Here is a 26,101-nt window from a genome sequence, read left to right as displayed (position 1 = left end):
CTTATCTATCCTCCGAGGCTCTGCGCATTCTCAAGCATGCGCAGTATAGGTAAAGTGTCGGAAACGAGAGAGAAAATGAATATTGTCGGCACCGTAACGTATGGACGTTTTTTCTCATACCAACTGTTCACATAGGAGTACTACATATATGTAGTATATATATATATATATATATATATAGACCAGCAAAAAATCTCAAAATACCAATGTAATTTTGAATGTTCGATTATTTTTTTAATGGCACATTGGGTTACAAAATTATTAAAATAAAAAACAAATTTAATTAGGACATTTATTTATACACAAATTTCACAACATACAAATATAATATGTTAATGAATTAATATTGTTTCACATACCAGATGGGAATATTTAGTTCATACAATTCGAATTCGAAACTATGAAATCAGTGAATCCTTTTGTATACGAATTAATATTGCAACTGTCAAATATTCAATTTTAATTAAAAATATGATTAAAAATGTGTTTTTCTGATTTGATAATTTTATTAAAATAAAAATAATCTTTATTAGAACGAACGAAGTTAATTACCTAGTAGTTTTCTTAATTATTATTATTAATTATATATTATAATTATATATTATATAATATATTATAATTATATATTATATAATATATTATAATTAATATTAATTATTAATTAATTATTAGTTTGTTAGATAAACAGCGTAGAAAAGCAAATGGTATATTTATATTTATTTTAATGTGTGTGAGTATAGAAATACCAAAATAGGTCAAATTTAAATTATGATCACAAGCCTCTTTAAAAAACAAGTAAACCACAAAGGGGAAAGTGGGATTGTGATTAATCATTTATTAGGTTGTCTCTTCTTTCTATAATGAAAATGTTATAGTTGATTGCAAAAATTAGCAACAAAAAAAATCATGTGCTATTGAAATTAATTAGAATACACTCAAAGTAAGTTCTCTAATGTTAAAAACAAACTGAACTTTTATGAATAGAGAAGGAAGGGACCTTTAAATCAATGTCAATTTATACTTTAAATTTGATGAGTGGATTTTTTCATAAATATGTAGGTATCTGAAAAATAATGAATTTGTGAAACTTAACCTTCCAACACTGCGTAAGTTGATTACTTGTATATCAGCTTAAGTATTATTATAATCAATTCAGAAAACCACATCATCTACTTTTTTCTCGTACAAATGATTTTTAATTGTTGGAGAAATACAAAAAGCAAATATATATTTGAAGAAATATGACACAGTAAAGAATATCCATACCTTTTGACATTTCATTTTCTTTATTTTTTTACAAAATCAATAACCAAAACCACCATAAAACTATAGAATAAGGGTAGAAAACTATACAGTATGGTCCCCAAATGAAAATCAATCCTAAATCGCGGCATTTCATTTCTATATAAATGCTACTACAGAGAAAACAAGAGGCATCATAAGTAAATACATGAAGATTTGTCGAAGATTCAAACTGTTTATTTATGTATGTATTAACATTTTGATAAGTAAAGACCGATTCATAGATTTGACTTTCCGTTCGCGGGTGACGTCTGCGGAAAATAACAAAGTGACAGCGCAAACGGATGTGATGGGCTCTTTTATGTTGAAAGTCAACAACGGCAGACCAATCGGCAAACGGCGACATCAAACGGCAACCATGAATGGTCGTATGCGAAGTTTTTAATTTTGTAACAGCAAATGGAAAGTCTAGTTAATGAATCGGCCATAACTGAATATAGTTTAAGAAGAAATATTACTATTAATTATCCATTGCCAAATATTAGTTATAGTAGTAGACAAAGCAACATATTCAATCAAATTTAAATATGATCTATATCCAATTTCAATGAAGATGGAAATTAATTTGACTGTGTATATACAGGGTGTTTCAAAACTTTCGCATGCCAGTTATATCACTGCATTAAACGAATAAAATCGATTAAAAATCACCAATCACATGTCTATAACGCATATATTAATCGCAAATTAACAATAACGCCAATCAAAGCTTGTGGAACGTTTAAGTTCCTCCCTATCGAGCGGTCGAGAGCCATAAAAGTATTTAGCTGCTGCCGTATTTTTGAACTTTGCGTTATAGACATGTGATTGTTTGGTGATTTTTAATCGATCTTTTTCGACTTAATCGATATAACTCGCATGCGAAGGTTTTGAAACACACGATATATTGTGTTACATAAATTGAACTAAATTTACAAAAACAACGTAACCTGGCTTCGTACCAATAGGGTAGCAGTCCTCAAATTGATTAACAGTCATGATTGACTTATTCTGACACTTCCAACCATTGTCATATTTTGACAAATTATGTACCTAAATGTTTCTGGTGTATTTCTTTATTCACAGGTGTAATACAATCAGCAATTTTTGAGTTCACAGTTTTGACAGAATGACGCGGCAAAGGACTTTGTTCTATAATAAATACTGATATGAAGATCTGAGAGAAATTTATCCTCATGAAATATATTACATTTGTTTAGGTTATGTAGAAGATATTTTGACTAGGAATAAAATAATTCTCTGCAAATTCAGATTTAAAAAATTATTGATACTAAGTATTGGTTCAAATCATTTTATGTTGTAGGACCAATAAGAAAAGGTAAGGAACGCATAAGATTTTGAGAAGATAAATATTCTTTCTCTGAAAGCATAGAAAAGTTTACTTGTATGTTTCAGATTTAAATGTGAGAAAGATATTGGATATTTATTTATAGGTCTAATTCTTTCTTTCATTTTGATAAATTTCTAAACAGTAGTTTTAAGACATAAGAAAATATTTTTTCACAGGATTCTAGAATAACAGGAATGGGCACAAACAAAAGGATTTGAAACAAGTTATTGTATATACATTTGCTCTAGTAAAATGCCACATTTCAATGAATAAAATTTTTTGTCAAGAGAATTTCAAAATGAGGAGTAAAACACTATTGTAAGTGCCAAATGTTGTTAGAATTTCTACTAAATTCATTTAGCTTACCCTATTCCACTTTTTTTATTTGTACCAAAGTTATGTTGTATTGGAAACTGTACCTGGGAAGGGTTTTTTTATTATTTAAAAAGTGTTTACCTAATTCACATTTTTTTAAGTAAAAATAAACTTATAAATAATAAAAAACAAATCATATATTTACTTTGTACTACTTCAATTACTACAAATTCAACCAAATCTTTTTACATACAATTTATTTTACTTCAGTTTTGAACACATACATTCCACAAAAAAGTTCTCTATCATTTTCTTTGTTCTACCTTTTAATATCTCATTCAATCAAATTTTCAGTACCATAAGTACATAAAGCATGCAACAGATTTCTTTGATATCCTGTAACAAATAAATTTGAAATTTTGGAGAGTATATTAATAGTAAATTTTGATGTACCAAAATATAATTCTCAAAACTCTTAACAATATAGACTATTAAAATATTTTTTAAAAATAAACAATTGTTTATCTGAAACCAGCAGATGATTAAATAGAAATGTATCTATAGAATGAGGGCTACTGCATTTAAGGCTCTGATGCAGAGTGAGGTCTCCAAGAATCAATATCATTGTTTGTTCAGGGAACTTTAATACGTATTGTCAAGATTCAAATGCTTCATTCATATTTGTGAATGTTTTGAAAGGTCATAGTTGTCACTTTGAAAAGATATCAACGTCTGCTTGAAATTTTTTTAATTAAATGAAATGTTTTTTTTGTAATGACTAATTTTGACAGTTATACTTCAATACCTCATTAGATGCATAGAAACAGTAGCCCTTATTATATTGTAAGTGAAACACCATTAATTTTTTAAACGAGGCGCCCCTACTGGATCTGAAACCAGCACAGATCACTCTAAATTATTTTGAATTGGCAACAGGTCTGTTGTATCTATTTTATATGGAACAGCTAGGGAAACTTGGAAATTAAAGAGAACAAATGCAAGTTCCTTACAAATAATTATATTATTAGATACAGTAGTGGATACACAATGAATTAATTGTAATAAAAATAATGTTCATTCCTTTCTATATAGTTTGATGCACAAAAATTGGAATATTTACATAGATACAACTTACCCTTTACAAAATATTTTTTCGATAAACACATCAATTGAAGTAATATATCTGATTGAATCGATACATCGTAAACTAATTTCAATTGATATTATATCAAATATCCTTACGCTGGGGCGGATTTACACGAATCTGACATTTATTCAAAATTTTTCGTTTTCACTACTCTAATTCCTAATATCTGATGAAAATTGCAAATTATGGAAGTAATATTATTTTATTTAAAGATGATTAAACTATAATAATTGACAGCCATTCGGTTCAAATCCGTCCCTGTTGTTTGTTCTGATAATTGAATTTTCTGTACACAGGTATTTTTTTAAGATAAAACTTGATAAATAAATGGAATTCGAAAGATAATCATAAGTAAATAAGGTTGATTTTTTACCAAATATCTGGAGGTGCTGGAAAGTTGGCCACTGCTTTAATTCAATTCTGAATTTCAAGTCTGAAACTATACATGACAAAAATATGGGATGTTCCATTTATGTATTCTGGTGAAGTTTTATCTCTCGAATTCCAAGCTCATTTAAATATTGAGGGTTTGAGAATTATAAACTATGATGCTTTATTTTAGTCAGCACGTTTCTGGCACCACAAAGGTTTTCCCAGTATTTTCCTCTTCACCGAATACCTCATGTTGCGGCTTTTCTGGAACATTGGGTCCTCTCAATTCCAGTGTAACCAAATTTTTATATCCATCCAATGCCAAGACCACAAATCGACCATGTGAAGTAATTTCGCATGCTGATATTTTCATTTTTGGTGTATAGACTGCTACCAATTCACCTACAATTTCCAGATTTTTCAAGTAATGGATTTAGTTCAATGACTATAGTTTGATTCTTACCTTTATTAAGATCCCATATTCTGATTGATCTATCCCTGCATTCTAAATCTCTAGAAAGACAGTAGCCACCTGTCGGATCTAGTTTCAATGACGATACTGGTGCTGTATGTCCACTTAATGACCAACGACAGTTACCTGTAAATATAACGTTAGATTAGCAGAATAGAATTATTATAAAATGAGTTGATGTAACGAACACCACATGTCTTAAACCAAAGTGAAAGTGAAAATAGAAGATTTCTGGTGTTTTCTTCTCCTCGGCTCCAGTAAGTATTGTTCAACTTCACATTATACACTACACTTTAAATTAGGTTGAGTAAAAGACTATACATAGCACTCAACCTTAAACCAGACAACCTTTAGATCCAATTTTCTGTTTGACTCTACAGAATGTTTCTAAAGTAACGTCATCCCATTTTAAAAAGTAAAGTTCTTGAAAACGTGTGATATAGGTCTCGTCATAAAGAAAGTAGATGTTCACTTTTATCACATTACAAGCATGTTTAGAAGAACTTTTCTTGAGGTAGTTGTATTATGTGTGTTGTGAAAAATGTTGTTTTTAGCATTTAATATAATCAAGTTTTTTTGTAGTGTTACTTACCAGTTATGAGGTCCCACACAAGTATTCTTGCGTCCTCAAGACCAGATATGACACAGCCACCTTGTGAGCTTATTTCTAAGGAAACCGTATTACAGGATGGCTTCCATTTCTTGAATAATGTACCACTTTGCAAATCATAGACAACAATAAAATTGGGATTTGGTTCGGCTATCTCATAACAAACACAACAAACGTAGTTACCTACGAATTAATCAATATGTTTAAATGTTTGGTACAGGGAATAAAGTTTTGAATATAAGGAATCGAGAATAAATGGAAGGGCTGAGTATATTAAATAACCAGATGTTAGTTTACATATCTTGTTCAGATTTACCTTCATAGGTTATGGCGGATAACGCTGTTATGAAATGATGATGAGGAATTCTAAGATCGTATAATAGTTTTCTAGATTTCAAATTCCACACTAATAATGGAAAAGGTTTTTGTGTTTCGTCTCCACAAACAAGGACTCTAAAAATATTAAAAAAATGGATTCTTTCTAATCATGAGTTGAAAACTGACAAATTAAATTCTTTTGTCTTCCAGTTCGACCATTTTATATAAATGAGACATATTGACATTCTCCAAAATCTTATTTTCACTACTGGATTCAGACAAGAGAATTTATGGAATGTTAATAGAATAACAGTGCCATAAAATAAAAAAAAAAAATTAAAGCTGATGAATAATAATGACCATGGTATTATTAGAGAGGGTCTGAAGATGTTCTTTTTCACAACGTAAGTTAAAATACAATTCCATGAATTTCTGTATCCATACAACTTCATAACTTTTTACATAAAATGGTTTTTATTGGAAATCTTCGAGAATTTCATCCTTCAATATTTACTCAAAATGTGAATCCTACAGAAATTTTTTATTAGAAAATTAAATTTCACTTACCTCCCATCCCCTGAAACCAGCAGAGAATTAAGAAAGCGGTCTTCCCCTGCCTTGAATGTGGTTACGCAATCACCTAAAATACAGTGTAATCTAAATTTGCTTTCTTCTAACATTTACTCTCAATACACACGGAGCCACTGAAAATAAACTAAACTCAAAAGTGACTAAGTTAACAACTGGTTGCCAACTGGTTAGTGACATGTCTGCACACACAGCAGACTCAATTGTGACTAAAACCTGACTAACTTAAAAGTCAACAATTGAGGTAAGTTAAGCCACAAATATTTTTGAGCTTTTTAGATTTGTAATTGTACAAAAACTACAGCGGCGATACCAAACACGTTTGGCAATAGTGGCAGGGACATACTACTATATTGCATAGTCTGGCTGTTATTGTTGCTGGCTAAACTATTACCGTTTAGAAACCCCAAAAGATTTAGTCAATGCCAGAACAGTTGAATCTTTGATTTTAAAGATTCAATAGTATTCATAGCAGAAAAAGTTGAAAACGTTATCAATTCACTTCAGTTGGGAAGATACTTATATTTGTATTGTGATATAAAATTCGAGCTCGAATAAAAAACATGTAAACTTACCATTTTCTAAATTCATAAGATTTATATACATTCTATTTCTACTGAGTGCCACCAAATGAGATTGGTCGTGTAGCCCGAAGTAGGGCATCTTTTGGTTCATGACACCTTTCAATTTTGTTAAAAAACTACCAGAATTTAAATCGAATATCCTTAATTCTCTTTTACACAATACAATACATTTAAATTGATCTATAGGAATTAAATTTATAGGATGTGGAACGTTCTGCAGTCTTCTTACTGGCTGGCAACTAAAAAAATAATATACAAGCACATTTATTTAAATACCTCACAATGAATTCCTAATGGAAATCTCATAATTCGAAATTTTTCCAAATAAGTTAAAAATGGAACGGAACTGATTTTTGTAGAAACAATGTTCTTGGCGGATCAGATCACTTATCACCTGATTGGGGGTCCTAACCCACAATGAGAACTTTTTAGTCTGTATTGTTATGTAATAGATTTTAGATAAGTTTTTCAAAAATAATTATTAAGTATTTATTAGCGATTTACCCAATCAAAAAAGTTTATCGCCAAATTTGAATATCAACAAGGTAGTTATTGTTATGTCAAATAGCCAAAACGTATAAAAACCGCCAGCATTACTATCCTATTGAGTTTGCTTAATGAAATAAATGAAAAATAACTACGTACGAAGGATTTAATAACCTGCAATATTAAAAAAAAAACCAGCACTAGACAACCCGTCCACTCATCACATTTACCCATGATTATGGAGAGAGAGGAGGAGGAGGAGGAGGAGGAGGAGGAGTGTCTCATATGGGAGAAAACTCGATAAAGTTTCCAAAGTATACGATAAATAACTATTCAGAAACCTTCTATAAGGGCGCTGATGTAGACAAAGAGTATGAATTCTAAAAAGGTTTCGATAATTGTTGCTTTCCAATCGCACAAGTGTGCGCAATGCCTCAAACGTATGTTGAGATCTGTGCGTCAAACACAATTGCCCTTTTCCCTCGAAAATCTAACCTAACCAGGCCACTCCGAATATTTTCTAACATTATTGGATGCAATAACAAATACGGAATTTACATTATTACTCAATGAGGTTATAGAAGGGCCCAAGAACGTAATCTATAGTAAAAAGTATGGTTACAAAGAAGTGCTTCCATAGGATATATTTTGTAAGCAATTAATCGAAAACTGGAAGAGACAAACTAATAATTCGTGGTTATATGAACAGTTTAAACTGGAAGGAATCTCCCGCTATTAAGGTGCCGACAATATACTATTTTTTCTCTCGTTCCAGATACCTCTTGCAGGTTGCACATGCTTGAGAATGCGCAGAACCGAGCTGGAACCACGGAGGATAGAGAAATCGTTGTAATTCTGTCTTCCTTAGTCGGAACAGCTTTCACTTATAGAAACTGTCGGAAAAAGGGGAATTCCACTAAACACTCACGACAATCACGTTAATGACACGATATTTTCTGTTTCACTTAGTCCAAAGCGTGATAATCGTAAACCCAAGTGGAATGGCTTACAAGGCATTGATATAAATATTAACTAATGACAAAACAGAAAAAATAAACCGAAAGCTCTAAAAGGTTATGTTATAATTTGTAAGTTATTGAATTTTGTAATGGAGTGTGCTGATTTACATTGAAGTAACATTAAAATGTCGTCGTGAACGTTAGTCATGACGTCACGAGTGAAATTTTCGCCGCAATCGCAATGATCGTAGTGGCTATGTGGAACGCCCAAAAGAGTATTTCTGACGCCTTGAACGCTTAAGGTGCATTCAACTAAGCACTCACGACCAGGATGTTTGCAGTTCCACTTAGTCCAGGGCGTTGTAATTGTAAGCCCAAGTGGAATAGATTACAAGGCGTTTTGAGCGTTGAGATAAATATTAAGGAATGCCAAAACGGAAAAAATGAAGCGAAAACTTCAAGAGGTTATGTTATAATTTGTAAGTTATTGAATTTATATTCGAATAAAATTAAAATATCTTCTGCGGCGATAGTAAAATATTTGGTAATGTGTCACAAGAATGCTTCAAAAGTACTTATAATATCCCATACCGCATCAAATAATAAGACAGATTTTCATGGTTATAATCTGCGTTGCTTGCGATTTTAAAATTCCTTCGACCCACCTCTTGACAAGGGTCGTCGTGAACGTTAGTCATGGCGTCATGAGTGACATTCTCGCCGTGACCACAATGATCGCTATATGGAATGCCCAAAAAAGTATTTCAGACGCCATATTTGACACTTGACACAAAACTCACCGATATTTGTTGCGTGCCGAGCCCATGGGCTTCGTCGACAAAGTGTTTAACACAGAACAAACCAAGGGTATGGTCTGTGGTGTTTAATGAATGAATTTGATAGCGACTAATATAGTTTCAATCCCAATTACTTCGTTCAGTTTCCGAACGACAATGAACGGGAACCGAATTACTTTACAATCAGGTCATGATTGGGTTAATTCGTTACAAAAGTGATTTGAAAGGCCATTGTTTCACGTCTTATTATGATTCGTTATTTTTAACTTATGTGTATAAGGAATGGAAACTGAACACAGAAATTTTTATAAATCATATTCAAGTATTTGATTTAAAACTTGTTCAAATATCTTTGGTGCAGGTTGAACGGAACACACGCAAGATGAAAACCAAATTGTTCAATCAGAATTCATTCTTATTTTGTTTGAATTTTGTATTTAATGGGAAATACCTAAATAATGATTGATAAAAATATTTGAACCTAAAAAAAGGCTTTAATGTAATTATTATTACATTGGCTTATTTATTAATTTCGTTGTTTTTTTAATTTTCTTACTATTCATGACGTGGTGAGTCGAAATATCTTCATCAGTTACTGATGATAAAAAATAATACTTTTTGATGAATCTTCAACTAACTTTAGTCACATATCGTTTTGTGGAAAAATATAAACTCAAAGGAAAAAAAACTGTTTTAATCAGTTTAAGTCATTTATTTTGGAATTTCAGTGAAAAGATACTACTTTATATTTAATTGAATCAGTAGTTTCAAAAACTTTTATAATATTATCAAGATTAGCTCCACTTAGTATAAAATAACAAAAAAAATATTCTCTGCTTCTTCAATAAGTAAGTTTACTTCAATAATGAGAACTTCTGCCATTTTTTTTTCATTAGCTAGTTTTATTCTATCTTTGAGCTCATCCATATTTTGGATTTCTGGCTTTTGAAGATCGTGGAAACCCCTTGCCATAATTCCCCACAAATTTTCTATTGGATTTATACCCAGACTAATGGCTGGCTAATACAAAATGTTAATTCCGAAATCCTTAACTCCAGTAGGCGCTGCAAATGGTGTTTTGTAACCTGCGATTTTCGCAATTACCTTGCGTTATCAACTTTCTAATTATCTTAGCTCTCATTACACCCTAGATTACATCGCTTCATAATCACTGCTGAGGATGCTCCTGTTTTTGAGGTTCATTTCAAAACAAAATTTTGGAGGTCTTATTTTTCCCGTTATCGTCTGCCTCGCGATTTAAAAAATCTTTGATCACTCCTTGGGAGTTGTTCATCTCACGAGCAACTTGCCTTTGGGTCAGCCCACCTTTCCTTAAGTCCATATTTCTTCGCTGCTCAAGTTTCGGGTGGATTGTTTTGAAAAAAATAGATTAATTTACACGAACCGTCACAACTTAGAAATCAAAAAGGTCATTAAATGCTCCTTGCCTGCCAATATAATAAGATGAAAACGGATCTTGAAACATAATTGTGCAATTACTTCATATTTTAATTTCATAAATACTTCGATTAGATCATATTAGTTGAGTTTATATTTTTCACGGGACGTAGGTACTAAAATGACTAAAAATGAAACTAAAACGGATTTTACAATTCCAAATTGAGGGAAACAAAAACGTGTCGATGTTTTTCATTTGTTCAGGTTATATATAAATATATAATAAACTTACTTAATAATATCCCAGACACAAAGTTCCTTTTTATTCGTAGAAACGGTGACGATGAATTGATCAGTCTTTGGAAGTCTCACTACTAAATCAAAAGTCTTTTCGTCGCTATCTATTCCCATTAGTTCTTCCGATAATAAATCCGCTTCATTTTCGGTAACAGCCATTAAAGATAACACGGGAGGGGATTTACAAACACTATACACTTTCGATAAACTAGAATCGCCATTTTCTATAGTTAGTTCATTTTTGTTAATTTTCTCCGTCAGATATTTGTACATGTGCGAATAAAATTGATTTCCATCATAGTTCAAGATCGCCGCGTGAGTTTCGATGAAATTTTTTAGGATAATCGTAAACTGGTTGGTCGGGTGAGAGTGTAAATTGATATCCTCTAAAATTTGATAACAGTTCGACCCGCACACTTTGTCATAAATCCAAGAAATATCAGAAAGAAATGGCGAATTTTCCAGGTTGGAATAGAGTTGGAAATGTTGGTAAGGAAGTTCGTCCAATCTCCGGCGGTTGTAACTGTTAACAAAATTAAATAGATGATAGAGTTATTGTGTAAGGTGAAGGTGGTCATAAAAATGCCGAAACTTGGTTTCCTCGAAGTGATTTGTATGAAAAATGATGATAATTACTATTGGTAGAACAGAAAAAAGCTTCCAACACAAAAGCAAAGTATAAATAAAAATAATTAGAAATTGAAAGCTTTATTTCAAAAACAAAATAATTATATACATGCATATGCAAACAAATTTTATATAAAAAAATGATAATGAACAAACAAAATTAACTGAAAACCATCCACACCATCATCATACCATTTTCCTAATAAATTTTCCTGGACTACTAGACGAGCTTGAACGTTCGTAGGTTTATTTTTCCACCATCGACCCTGTAAGAAAAACTCGTTAACTACCAGAATACTTATTAAAACTGCAATATACACTTACGTTATAATAATCGTACAACATCTGATGAGCCCATTTTTTATGACTTTTGAATCTCTCTGACGCTGCTCGCTTCAACAAGTTATCTTTCCATTGAACACCCAAAGCCTTCCCAGTCATCGTCCAATGAAGAAATGGAGCCAAGTACTTGTTCAATCTAGACCATGTTAAACATGCTGGAGACCACGACACTATGAAAAACAAATCAATTGTGGCCATGAAGCTCAGTTAAAAATGTCAATATTTCGTAATGTCAAATTTTAAGTGCAGATCAAAATACCTGTGACATCAAAATGTCTGTGAATGGAATTATTAAGTGAGGTGTGGGCAATCAAGTGAAAAGAAATGTTTTGAAAATAAAATATATAATTTTTTTTATTAATAGAGCATTAAATACAAACGATCTTACCATAAGTCATCCCACTATGGAAATTTTCATCGAAAGCTAATAAATCTATCATTTCCGAATCTGTAAGACTATGTTTGGTACAAGTCAATAAAGCCAAAGCATGTTGAACTTGAGTTTCACCTAAGATAGCTTCCAGTTCCTCAAACATCTGATGGATTTGATCGTTAACGTGACCTTTTGGGAGAATATCATGCTCATTATCCACCCACCAAGATGTTTGCCACGCCAAAACCTCAAAGCAAAAATTCAAAAAATTATCAACAACTTTTATTTTCAATAATTTTTCACTAACCTTAGAATATAAAGGAATCGTACATTCTTGGACAGATTTCAGAACACAGTCTTGAATTTTGGAATTAACACTATGATTGTACTGCATAACGCTCGACATGAGAATGCTTTTCGCTTCTGCCTCACCTAGAATTGGCATCTCTATAAAACTATCTTCGTTAAGTTTTCCGCTAATTTTGACGTGCATATCACTGGACTCTGATACAGAGATTATTAATTTTATATTATCTGGCAACTCCGTAGGTAGCCAATCTATGTTTTTAGAACTGTACGCTCGAACTTGGTCTAAGCCGTCTAAGAGTATTATCAAAGGTCTTTGCAAACAGCTCGCTGTAAGTAAAGTTGGAAGTACCTTTTGATAAGTTTCTATATTCTGGAAAAGAAGAGAACTTTTATGCATAACCAATGGTCACTTAACTTTTATAAAGTTCTAAATGTCTTATAATGTTTTAAAAGTCTTCAAATTTCTTTCCATACCACTTAGTACAAAGCATTATAATCGTAAACCTAACTGGAATGAATTATGAAGAGTTTTATGTCATCACTCCGGGCATCACGGGTCGACCTTCAAGGAAATTCTTAGACCTTGGAAGCCAATAAAAAATGCGTATTCACCATTTACCATACATAGTTCTGATTAACCTGCGTTCGCTGTTCGTACAAGTTTGTATGCAGATGGAAAAACGGATATGGCAACACCAATTAAGCACATAACGGAACTATCTCCAGAGAGTGCTAATAAAACAATGAAATCGTTATTTAACCCGCCGTCATGTGTAACAAAGTACAGAGCTGAATAAGCGCCCTCCCTTTTTGTAAATGCGAAACTTACAAATCATTCATACAGCCTTATAAAACATGGATGCAAATTATCTATACTCAAAAATCTTTCAGAATGCCACTTTACTAGAATAATATAATTTTGAAATTTAGAAAGTTGTTGATGGTTAACGTTTGAATCTTTTATGATTTCTAAAAATGCCCTGCTCAACAGCATGCATAGTAGCGCTTCGTAAAATTTTTGGAAATTAAGCAATATCAGAGAAGATTATTATCATCATTAAAGAAGATCGGCATGTAACAAAAGACAAACACTTGATTATTTGAACGAAAAACAATGAAACACCAGTTTGTTTTTGTTTCACTTTTTGTAAAAATTAAAGAGGCAATCCACGTATTATGGGTGGATGGTAGAATTGTGCAAGGAAGAAGTATTTGACAAAGACAACAGTCATCATTAATAACGTTTTAGCAAGAAAAAAGCGCTTATTCTTAGAGGCAGGTTAAGGAAGACTTGTATTGAAAATATCGGGCTTGGTATATAAAAAAACTACTGATTAGTACTTACATTGGTACAATAGCACTTATGACCATAATTCAAAATGGAACACTGATTGGTAATAGAACTTAAAAGTTGCTCTACGGTACTAGATTGGGCACTGATGCCGATAAATCTAACTATTAAAAAAGCTTCCGGTAACCACAACTGACAACATTGGGCAACTCTAGCAAGCAGAGTGGTTTTACCGCTACCACTAGGTCCATAAATAACTAATGGCGCAGTACTACTACCAGTTATATACCTAAAAAAATGTATTATACTTGACTTTGTTTAACGAACAAATAATACTTACTCTTTAACGTTGTTAATAGTTTTTTCTCGATCCGTACTACACTGTGCAGCTTTTTGGCAAAACGTGGTCTGTTGGTTTAGTTCTTCAAATAATGTAGCTTCTATGCCGTAGCTAGGTTTCAACATAGTTTTATTTTGATGTTCATCTATGATCGTTTTTATCATTTCGCTAAGATGTTTCCTCAAATGGTGTACTACGTTTGCTAAATATTCTTCGTGTTCTGGTATTTTCACATCCAAACCACCTTCCACGTACTTCACTGGTATTCTTACGATATGCTTCTCAGCTAGTTGATTCTAAAATTGATGATTTCGAATCTCTGTTAACTCGGTCTAGTTTTTTTACCTTCAAATCCTTTTGTAATATATCTAGTCTTCTATGGGCTTCCGCTTTTCCTGGGCTCATGTTTTCAGGGGTTTTAGCAATAGGAGTATACACCCTGTTCAACCATATACATCTTTTAGCTAATTCTTGGCTCATGAAAACTGTATTATGAACTTCCTATGAAACGGATTAATAAAATAATTATCCTGCTGGATTTATTATTTCACTTACCTGTTCGACCACTGTCGTTAGATAAGTATCTCGAAGTTCCTGCGAAAAAACTGTTATAAGTACTGCCAACATCTTATCAATTTCAATCGCCCATTCAGCAAAAGCCCGTTCTCTATCCTGTAGAGAAGTTTCTTTGAAACCAGGAATATGACAAGATATTGGTCGCAATCTGTAGCATGGTGGTTGTGCGTGACTATCTAAAATATACCTATAAAAATATTATTGTTGATTATTTAATATAAGTGCGTTTAAACGAATATACCATTTAGATAGTAAACCTTGAGCAGACTGATTCTCAGCACTTTCCATTGCCATATTAAAATCTTGACATTCTATAGTGATTGGCAATAGTTGGGTACCAAGGGAATTATTCAAAAATAAAACTGGTATGATATAAGCCACTTCCATTTGTCCTACAACCAAACAGTAATAAATTTTTTGCTGCATTTTTCTTCATAACACGTACTCGTTAATTCTCCAATACATAACTCAGGAAATTCGTGGTCTTGTTGTTTTTCCAATAGCGTTTTCCAATGTAAATCTACAATATGCAATTCATAACCTCTCGATCTACAGTTCGCCCTTAGTTCAGGATAAATGACGTTATGGAGAGCCCCCTTTTCAACATTACAGTCTAAAAAGATAATATTTATTATTCAAAAGCAATTTTTATTGCAAATATACAGCTTTGGAACAACTTTTTAAGTGTATCTTAAAATATGTGTACGTATTAAACTTTTTCAGTTGACTGTCTCCTCCATAACTGGTGTGGAGGGAATTGCAGTGGCCGTTTTCAAACCCACATACTAAGATTTCCTTTAAGAGGGCATTAAAAGGAAAAAAAGAAAACAAACGTGTTACATATGAGGGAGAAATTGTCTTTCGTATCACACTTTTTAAATGAATAGTTCAATTCCGCGGAAGAGAAAAATTGATCAATTTTTCGGTTCGCAAATCAATGCAAACCTCGCGTTTTCAATTCCAATTGCTTTTAACTATGAATTTTTATTGAAAAAATAACTTGTACGGCATAATACTTTTTTTGAATTGTTAGCTTCAAGACTATATGAAAACACATAGTGGATCATAGTAAAAATAAACATAGTAGTTAATGAAGAAAATACATTTTTTGGTGGGAGCAATTTGCATTAAATTCTTTTTGTTGTTTATCGAGTTACCTTAATAGGGGCAGTTTTAGAAAACAGCCTAGTAATATAGGTGAAGTCGCATCAGCGAAGCCTTCTTTCGTTTCACAGATATATCCAATAAATATGTCTTATCAAACATGGTATATCTACTTATAATAGTGGAAAAAAGGATAAAGAGTTGCATTTTGTTACTTGAACCTTGTTTACAAAAATAATGTTTGCTTTGTTGATGTCCTCTAGTATTAATCTACCAGAAACTCGCTTCTGTCATATGTCATATTGTTACTTGAGTAGTGGTGACGGATATGAGACAGCGAAACAACCAAATATCGAGGAATCCCAATTCATAGACAAACTTTCTTACAAACAACTTACTTACTTAAGTCACATAAACAAAGATTAAATAAGCGAAATGCTGCCGCGCCTTTTTTAAACGTACAACTGGAAATTATATTTTGTATTATCTATCTCTCTTGTATTGTTTTGCTATTATACCAGTACCAATATTCTAAGACGGAGGCCGTAGACATGAGCCCACTTTACCCACGCCACTGACTTTAAACATCCACCGAATTAATTAGGAATTAATTTCAATCAATAAACTTCTACACCTATGACATGTTATAAGGGACAGTTACCTTGTGAATCCGCCGCACAAACGTATATAACTATTTTTCTACTTTTGAGAACCGTCTTAGACTGAGCGATTTTTCCCATGATTAAATTCTGGAGATTCTCAGACAAAGCGCCGACTTCTTTGGGAACGTTCCCGTCGAATATTTTCTCAAATTCCTTAGGACTTTGATTTCCCGGCGGTGAACTTAACGATACCGAATCTATAACAGGAATAGAGAAATAACTGTTTAAACAAATATAAACTTGGTACCTAGATACATTTGATAAGCAAATTTAAATAGGATGAACTGGACGTATTCAACAAAACCAAATATTATCAGATAATCTGAAGAAACTTAAATGAAAATGGATCCAAGTAGGGCAGGACCGGAGAGGGTGAAAAAATTCGAGGGAGACGTACGTCCAGCAATGAGCACTTGAGACTGATTGATGGTGAACCATTATTTTACTGTTACCTGATACACTGGATATAGTTGCTCCTTTAAAAGCTTTCGTAAAGCTTGGTTTCTTTTCTAAAGTACTCGATGTACTGGATGGAATGTTTCCCGATGGTAGTTGAGGTTTTCCGGCAGTAGTGGGTTCCAAAATAACACCTGAATGTGGCGTTATGTGGTTCAGCAAAGTTTGTTGTTTCTCGGTAGGTAAACTTGATCTAACTTGATAACTTCCCGATCTTGAACAACAAAGAATAAAGGGTTCATCAAGCATTTGCTATTGGGATGTTGATTTTTATAAGGTTATGAAAAAAAAGTGATTCCAATAGTTAGTAACTAATATATAGTACATGTGTGTCATAGGTAAAGTAAAATTACTTATTAGCTTTGTCGTAACTGTGCTGTTTTTTTTAGTTCTATAACTGAGTTTTTGACTCAATATATTCAATCAATTGGAACTTGATCAAAATGACATCTAAACTGGCTAAATTCCATTATAATTCAAAGCAACACCATGTATTTTATTAATTTTGTCATTACAACGCCTCTAAAGTTTCAATACTGAACCTGAGACGGTTTTAGCTAGAGTGCAAAGGCGGGTCTGCGCCGCAAGGTTTCGTCGTAAAAATATCAATTCCTCAACACTTCCGAGTGTCACTTAATTCATATAAATTTACCGTACTATTAAACACTGTACTATATCAAATTATTTTTGAATTAACAGTGTTTCTTAAAAATTCCCATGAGTGAGAATATCCAAAATTGTAATAATGGACCAAAAAAACTAAGCAGAACGTCGAAATAAACTACAAGGCAGTCACCAAATTTTAACATCGAAAAGCTAAGTGCCGCCCCTGTATTGAATCGAACGATCCCTTGTAGTTTATCTATTAATAAGTTAGTTTATAATCCATATCTAGGAAGGTGACGTTAAAATCGTCATATTCAGAAAAACCCATTATTTTAACCTTGAATATCATAAGACGCGTACGAGAGATTTATATTATAGTCCGGGAAAATCACATCAGTTTTTTCAGAGGCGGGTTATTATTATATAAATATATATTTTGGTAAATTTTCATTCAGAAAGACATCCCGAAAAAATTGAACGCAGCAAACTGCATCTTGAAATTGTTCCATTTCCATTTTGAATTCCCAAAATTCAACGGTAATTCCAGCTCTTCTAGAAACATTTTCTCTATATTTCCATTCAATATCAATTTGATTTTGTTATTTCTATATACGGTAATTATACACTTTCACGGTCACCTGGTTTTTTGGCTCTAGAAAATCGAAAAATGGATGGATTTTAATGATCTTGGTCTCAAAATGTTCCATTTTACGGCGGATTTATAGAAAAAATTAGTAGAAATAGCTGGAATGAAAATTTCTCATAGTTTTACTGTTTTAAATCGTAAAAAAAAACGGTTTTGCAAAATAATCCTTTACAAAAAATTATGGTAATTATACACATTTTTCGATTTTCTAGAGCCAACCTAACCTAACCTAACCAAAAAACCAGGTGACCGTGAAAGTGTATAATTACCCTATATACTTACAGCATAAATGAACGAAAGAAATTTGAAAATTTTTTACCATTTTTTGAAAAAAAGATGTCGAAAACAAATTGAAGAGATCAGATTAAAACTCAAATTTCCAGTTTCCTGAACTTCAGTGGAATTTATTTGAGAGTTCAGGAAAATTTATTGGTGGTTCATATATTTCCTTCTCCGAAATAATCGATGTGTGGTTCATTTTTCGAACTTACTCTACTGGACTAATACTTTCGAGACAACTCTAATAACGTCATAAGTATAACAAATTATTATTTCCCATTCCGAAATTGCCCCACTTTTTTGGCTTAAATAACTGAGTTTTGATTATTACGATCAAGTTAATAACTCAAGGTTACGAAATTATATCGTCATCTGTTTTTAACACGTATATTTCATATTATTCAAAATAAACACAAATTATTACGTTACGTTGATGTATTACCGTAAGATAAAATATTTCTTTGTATAGTATAATAGTATTAAATTTATTAAATGCTTTCGCAAATTGCATATCAATATATAATCATTAAAGGGTGTAGTATTAACGTCAGAGAATACTCCAAACATATTTGAGAAGTAAATACAGATTTCATAATCGATAATTGAGTAAATAAACACTGTATTTGTTGCAACCATAGTGCATTAATAATCAAAAATACATTTCTATATTGATCCTATATTCAGTTTTAATAATGTATCCATTCGATTCCCATGAATTTTTAAAAGGTTCCTGCATGTCAGGGACACAGTCGCTGATTTTATGTGTGCTCGTCCTAGAAAAGAGAAATTAGGTCACGAGATTCCAAATACGATTACACACTGTTACCCATTGACGTCATCAACGTGACGTAAATGTTTCGAAACACTGCACCTAGTTGCCCGGAAAAAATATGCGGTTTTGTAGTTTTGTAGAAATAGACCGAATTTTTGTTTTTAAAAGAAGATGTAAATGAAGAGGTGTATTTTTCTTTCGTTTGGTTGGATCAAGTCAATAAATTAGTCCTATTTAAGAAAATAAATAAATTAGGATTAAATCAGATGTTGATTTAATTGATGAATTAAAAAGAACATTTTCTTATTAGAATAAAAGATAACCAAATTCCACGCATTGGGTAAAATAATAGTAAAGCATACATTGACACCTAAAACTTCTTTGTTAAGTTCACTTTTTGTCCGGGACGTATCAATTACCAAGTGTACGAGGACGGTTTAACAGAAGAGTGACTATTTAGAACTTGGTAATACTTTCGCTACGGCGACGTTAATTTCCGTCTTGTTTCTGATGTAATCTGTCAAAATTATACACAAATTTAACAGCTTAATTTGGATATCTTCAAATGCAATACAAGTGCTATAATTTTTTGTATTCTTTGTATTCCAGTACCGAAGAGTTTTGCTTTTCAGATTAATAAGTTTGTTTTTAATTTAGTAGTGATTTATATAATAAAATAAGGAACAAAATTCATTATAATTAGAAGAATTTTATTAGCTTTGGTTTCAATCTAAATAGTGTAAAGTTGACCAACAATTGTCCGACATATTTCTTATCTCATAAACCCCGGTTGCGCTCGTCCATGACGCGTAAATTCTGATGGAAATTTGGAAAAAGTGCTGTGGAACATGCACAGGTGGTGCAAGAGCGATGACGGGCAAAAATATTGGTTAGGCTGCTCATAGCAAAAAAATTAGCACCAGAATTGAACGATGTGCTTCAGGATGCTGTTGAGATCATAAATTTTATTAAGGTCCAATATTATTCTTATTAAATGTGAACTTGCTGCTTTTTTTTATTTGTCATATATTTTTGCGAAGTTAAACGATCTCAACTCGTCTCTTCAAGGAAAAAATTGCGATATATTTACGTCAAATGATGAAATTGAAAGTTTTATTAAAAAGATCAACATTTGGAAAAGTAGGCTCGAAAAAAATTCGTTCGGAATGTTTTCCAGTGTCGACAATTTTGTAATCGAGAAAATTCATTGCAAAACTTTTATTGCAAAGAAATACAGTTCCGTACATATTTTATATTAAATATTTATTTCCAAAAAATAGTTTGGATTCGAAAGCCGTTTTGGATTGGCTTAAGCGAGGTTGATCACCTGCCACTTAAAGCTCAAGAGGAATTTGCTGAGCTTTCGAGTGACTTAAACTTAAAACTACAATTTCAAAAAAGCCCTTGACTGAATTCTGGATCGGAACTAGAACTGAATTCCCCACAATCGCTGATATGGCGTTGAATGTACTTCTGCCATACTTTCTCAGCTTTAACACATATTAAATCCCAATATCGTTCAGCTCTAAAAAATGATGAAGAGGTCTTACGTCCAGCAGGCACGTCCATCTCATCAAATTTTTTACGTTTCAAATGTTTCAAAACGAAATCTAAAACTATATATTTTCATATGTATATTGTTATCTAATAAATAAATCATAAATGGGGTGGTGAATGACAAAAGTTTAAGAAGCCCTGCCGTAGACTATAACACTATGAATGTTGGTCTTGAGCTAAAATTCGAGCCAGTTATCCAATTAAAATTCTAAATCATTTGATCTCTTTATGACTAAAGCGAGTTTCCAAGTAATTTTTGAAAAACTTCAATCATCTATTTCCATAGACATATATAGACATGTCTAGAATCCTTTGTTATCGTTTTCTTTCACTAATTTTATCGCAATTAAAAAATAGAACGACATATTTTTTTCTAACTTATCATGATTTAAAGCTTCTAGTCGTCAAGGTCTTGCGTTATCATTAAACTAAATGTTTTTTTCAAACAAAATTTCAATCAGTTGAAACATAACTACACACAACCGCTGTTTTTAAAAGTGTGATAATCAGGAAGTTTGCGTTGCAATTATTTCAGTTGAACCATGAATAGCAGCTGATAAATGGGTAACATTGCACAAATATTTATATTTGTATAAAAGATTTACAGGACATGATCTACCTCAATTAACGAATTAGCTAAAACAAAAAAAAATGTGCTATTACGTTATGTTTTGAAAAGCGTCCACACCAACCGCCATTAAAACCTCATAAACTTCAAATATGATTTACTTCTAGTGTATTTATGCAAACATTTCGAAATTTCAAACACACTTGCGTACGTCAAAAGGGAAATAACCTTTATAGATATTGAATAATTTGCGTAATTGCCTTTAAAAAACATAACAATAATCAATTTTAATTGAAGACATAATAAGTAGTAACTACTTATTAGAAAAACTTCGACTTGGCCACTGTATGAACAACACGTACATTTTATTTAATAGTTTGGCATTAAAATTCGTTTTGAAATACGAATGGTACATAAAAAATTGGCGAACTATACAAAATAAGTTATCATTCAGTTCAAAACGTTTCTGTTAAGTAAAAAATAGACGAAACGGTAAACTTTTTTAAAAATTATTAACCGACTTAGGGATGATACACTTAATAAAGATCGAAGGTATAAAATATTGAAATTGAAAAAAAGATAAATAAAAATGCGATATTTAAATTTAAACGGATTGTAATCGAAGTTAGAAACGAAATTAGAAAAAAAGTAAAACAGTTACAGCTATAGAATCAGAAAGAACAAAATTCTCACAAACAACACAATTTAGAATAGGTGGATATTTAAATATGTACGTGAAAATTGTATTAAATCAATGTTTGAGGTATTTTATCACTGGTAATAGGAAATTAGTTGATTAGAACAATGTGTAGTCCCCCCCATACGAGCTTGTTAATTAGCCAAAATACTCTAAAAATTTTCATTCATACTACAACAAAATTAACTCCACAAATATAGTGGAGGGTATATAATTGAAGAAGATTATATTTAAAAGACTCGGTTTCGAAATTACCGAAACATTTATGGAATCACGTGTCGCTTTCTAATAATAATCTCACCTTCATAAATTCGTGATATGTCACCAAATTTACTTGATTAAATTCGTATTTTCACGGTATATTTTTAGATATTTAAATTTTTAGAAATATGCTGCAATCTTGCTGTGACGGTTGTCCAATGTAAATATTTTGATTATTACTCATATGACTCGAATTAAATGCCATAAATAATTCTTAATCGTTCTTAAAAGGCAAAACAACAATTATTAAGGAATTTTTTTGACTAAGACACTAAACATTAAACTCATAAATATCTCGTTCCGGTAGTCAATTGGTTCATAGTCGATACGGAAATCGAATACCTCTAATAAATGAAATTTTAGAGTCAGATCTCGTTATTTAGAATGGCACAACCACGACAGGCTCTAATTTTTGTTTCAGGTTACCTGTAATATAATTTTTTTATGAATCTATAAGAAACTACCCACCGAGAATCTTCACCTTGACTGATCTGATCATCATAGTCTCGACAATAGATAATTTCCATAAATTATAGTGAGTGTTCCCAAAAAAACCGTTAAAATGCTCTTTCCAAGGACTCACAGTGCGAAGAGATCATTTTCATAGAAAAATATTTTCTCCTACATTTTTTTTATCAGTTACGAACAGTTACAGTCAGTTACGAACAGTTGTTTGCTTTGTGAACAAGTACATATATAATTGTGCAAAAAAGTTTTTCAAAAATATATTTTAAGTTAATAATTTGAAACACACTTACAAGGACCATTTGACGAGAGTGTAGGAGTATTTTTTTTTTCAATACAATCTCTTTTTAACCGTCTCCCCAGTCTAATTTTCTCAAACTACTCGAGAAGTAATCTGGCAAGTTACGCAAAATACGCGTTAGTCTTTGCCATCGCCTATTTATTTGTTCGAAATCGCTTCCCAGCAATCTATTTTGTTGTTTGGGAACAGAATGTAATCAGAGGGAGCCAAATTAGGTGAATACGGTGGATGGAAAGCCGATTTTCTTGGCAAATAAGTACAATATAATAAATTATTGTGCAAAAAATGGTTTTTGATTTCTTGGTATACCGTTCCTCAGATGTGGTTCATTACATCGACTGTATCTTTGTTACAGAGGTATAATTTTGTGCTGTTTTTGCACATATTGTCTAATTTATATGTCTCTTTGATCTATGATTTTATTTTATAGCAGTCTTCTTTAAATTCTCTGATTTCTTCTACTTTTTTCTAGAATTTATTCTTTTATTCTTCTTTTTTGTATAAATAATCCATAGTGCATATGATTCTCGTTCTTCTAGTCTATCTTCTTCTTGAACTGAGCAGCGCATTTTACCAGATAATTATTTTGATTCATTATGTCTGATTTAAGACTAAATTGACAGTTACTTTACAATTATTACATAAGTGTTGTAATTTTATTTCTGATTAAATAGTGGTTTTGGTAGTTGATATGTCAAGAGAAATTAATATTAAGTAGAAAGAATTTTAAATCGAAAACTTACTCTTCGGACCTTTGCGACATATTGTCTTTATCTTTATGAGCTTGTCCGCTGCTGCAGGAATTCCCCATCTTCGTATATTTTTAGTTCCTCCTATTTTGATTCAATTTATCTTCTTGAGCCACGCATCTTAAAAAAATTAGTATACTAAATTTTCGTCAAAATGTTACCATACTTTTATTTTTAAACTTTTTTGTCTTGAAGTTAGTGAGGTATTCAGGTCAACCATATAATAATATAAGTTTATTTGAATTAATTGAAATTTGTAAACTAGGATGTTTTATCGAAATTTTCAGATATTTGTAGATTAAATCAAAATAACTCACCTTCTGTACTATACTCCTCTAAAAAGGAAATCTTTTCTTCATGTTGTTCACAAAGTAAAAAAAAAAGTTATAAAACAGTTAATTTAAATGATTAAGTATCGCCTACCCCATCTCTCTAGATAAACATTTGTCTTTCGAAAAGTATCCATCCTACTTGAGATATTTTTTTCGAAAATCCAAAGTCTTCAAGAAGATAGGTACACGTTTGGATGAGATAAATAATATTTTTCTGGAGACCGTGTAGTGTGTTTTTTTTTCCAACAAACAATTTACTAACAATACCACAACACTTCACATAAATAGACGAAATATTTAGAGCATACCGACTGCATGGTTGACGTAAGTCATACACTACACAGTGGACTAAAATCGATATCAGCCAACGACGATCAGGCAAGCGCCGAGCTGTGACGTCAGAAGACGCCGGGACAGAGGCGGAGGTGGTAGGTAGCTTGATGCTCTTGAAAGCCAGTAATGACGTACGTTTTTCGGGAAAAATCGTTACACTTCGTATTTACCTCAGGGTTTGCTTTTATGAGTTGCACAGATAGATATAAAATTAACCTTGTGTAGGTGTACAAAAGAATATTTATAATATAGGGGTTGATGATTTTTCCATATTCATGCTTTCGAACAGCCCCAGAGTGAAAAATAATTTGAAATATACGTTCTCGGCTAATTACAATAGGATCACAAAGTAATTTAAACTCCCCTGGGTAGATGAAGCGTACAGGGTGACTAGAATAGCACTACAACAGAAGGAAAAATAAAAAAATATATAGTATAGTAATACAGCATTTATTCTATCGATAGATTTTTTTAAAATCTGTTTAAATGATATAGCCACGAATTTTCTGCGTACTTCAACCGAATTAGAATCATTTACTCACTAAAAACTGTTTGTTGAAATGTTATTTTAAACAAATCGAACTGAGTGGGGGTCGACATATTAGTTTCTTTTAGATACATAACAGAAGTGACCATTAGGCCACAATAATTAATTAACAAAATTGGAAAAATATTTGACGAAATCGCATTAGGCCGATTGGCATGATTTTATAGAAAGTTTTATAAAAACTCATATATTTCGATTTTTTTCTGAATTTTTAATATGCTACATAGCCGAGTTATAAATTTTAATATTTTATATTTAGAATTCTGCTATACATTTGTCAATATTTTATGAAGCATTTTAATCCCCACATTCTTTGTTTGAAACTGTTTTCAATGTATTCTTATTTCATAAACATTTTATTTTTGTTTTTACGTTTCATTACGTTTTTGATTTCAGGCTTTTTTTCTTATTTTTTGAAAATAATTTTTATTTTATCCCTCAAATCGGATTTTTAAAATGCAAATACGTGAAGCAGGATTTAAAACGATTACCTATATAAAAAACCTAATCAGCAGGTACATTTTTTGTTAAAAACATTTTTCATTAAGGTATTTTCAAAAAAGTAATTTTTGGAGTAGTTTTCAATGATGTGAAGTGTAAATTTGAACTTTTAATATTAAATAAGATTTAAAACGACTGTGTAGAAAAATTTTATATACATTTTTTGTTTTATATATGTATAAATAATATTTGGGGTGGTTTCCAATTATTTTTCACCTCCCAAATGGAGGACAAATTCGAATTTTCATTTTTTCAACCATGATTTAAAACGATTATATAAGAAATTTTAATTGTTTGAACTAATTTTGGGATGGTTTTTAATTATGTTATATCCCTTTATATTTTCAAAGGCAAATACGATTTAAAACGTTCATGTAAAAAATTAATTCCCACATTTTCTGTATGAACTTTTCTATATGTTTGGAACTATTT

General features: G+C 31.6%; 1 protein-coding gene and 1 long non-coding RNA gene across 6 annotated transcripts; one reads left to right on the top strand and one right to left on the bottom strand.

Annotated features, from left to right (window-relative positions):
- Positions 1–291: 291 nt before the first annotated feature.
- On the top strand, positions 292–5,826 carry LOC130451806 (uncharacterized). Its single transcript, XR_008910794.1, has 3 exons — positions 292–2,620; positions 2,809–5,195; positions 5,521–5,826. It is a non-coding gene; the product is annotated as an uncharacterized LOC130451806 (long non-coding RNA).
- Positions 3,950–24,638, bottom strand: LOC130451804 (NACHT and WD repeat domain-containing protein 2). 5 transcript variants are annotated; one of them, XM_056791062.1, is made up of 22 exons: positions 24,380–24,619; positions 24,274–24,309; positions 23,951–24,076; positions 17,052–17,269; positions 16,599–16,796; positions 15,279–15,446; positions 15,075–15,225; positions 14,813–15,020; positions 14,603–14,758; positions 14,258–14,553; positions 13,972–14,206; positions 12,625–12,996; positions 12,333–12,564; positions 11,927–12,114; positions 11,795–11,868; positions 10,971–11,498; positions 7,030–7,277; positions 6,434–6,506; positions 5,865–6,001; positions 5,531–5,731; positions 4,930–5,064; positions 3,950–4,868 (listed from the first exon to the last, which is right to left on the bottom strand). In XM_056791062.1, the coding sequence occupies exons 3-22, from the start codon at positions 24,016–24,018 to the stop codon at positions 4,657–4,659; spliced, it is 4,098 nt and encodes a 1,365-aa protein (XP_056647040.1). In that variant the 5' UTR covers positions 24,019–24,076; positions 24,274–24,309; positions 24,380–24,619; the 3' UTR covers positions 3,950–4,656. The 5 variants fall into 5 exon arrangements, with proteins under 5 accessions (XP_056647040.1, XP_056647038.1, XP_056647037.1 ...); XM_056791060.1 differs by having other exon boundaries at positions 24,274–24,291; XM_056791059.1 differs by having other exon boundaries at positions 24,274–24,638.
- Between the last annotated feature and the right edge of the window lie 1,463 nt (positions 24,639–26,101).

This window comes from Diorhabda sublineata, chromosome X, assembly GCF_026230105.1.
Source record: "Diorhabda sublineata isolate icDioSubl1.1 chromosome X, icDioSubl1.1, whole genome shotgun sequence".
NCBI lineage: Eukaryota > Metazoa > Arthropoda > Insecta > Coleoptera > Chrysomelidae > Diorhabda > Diorhabda sublineata.
Note: the sequence above shows the minus strand (reverse complement) of the source record. Positions and strands in the feature narration are given on the sequence as shown.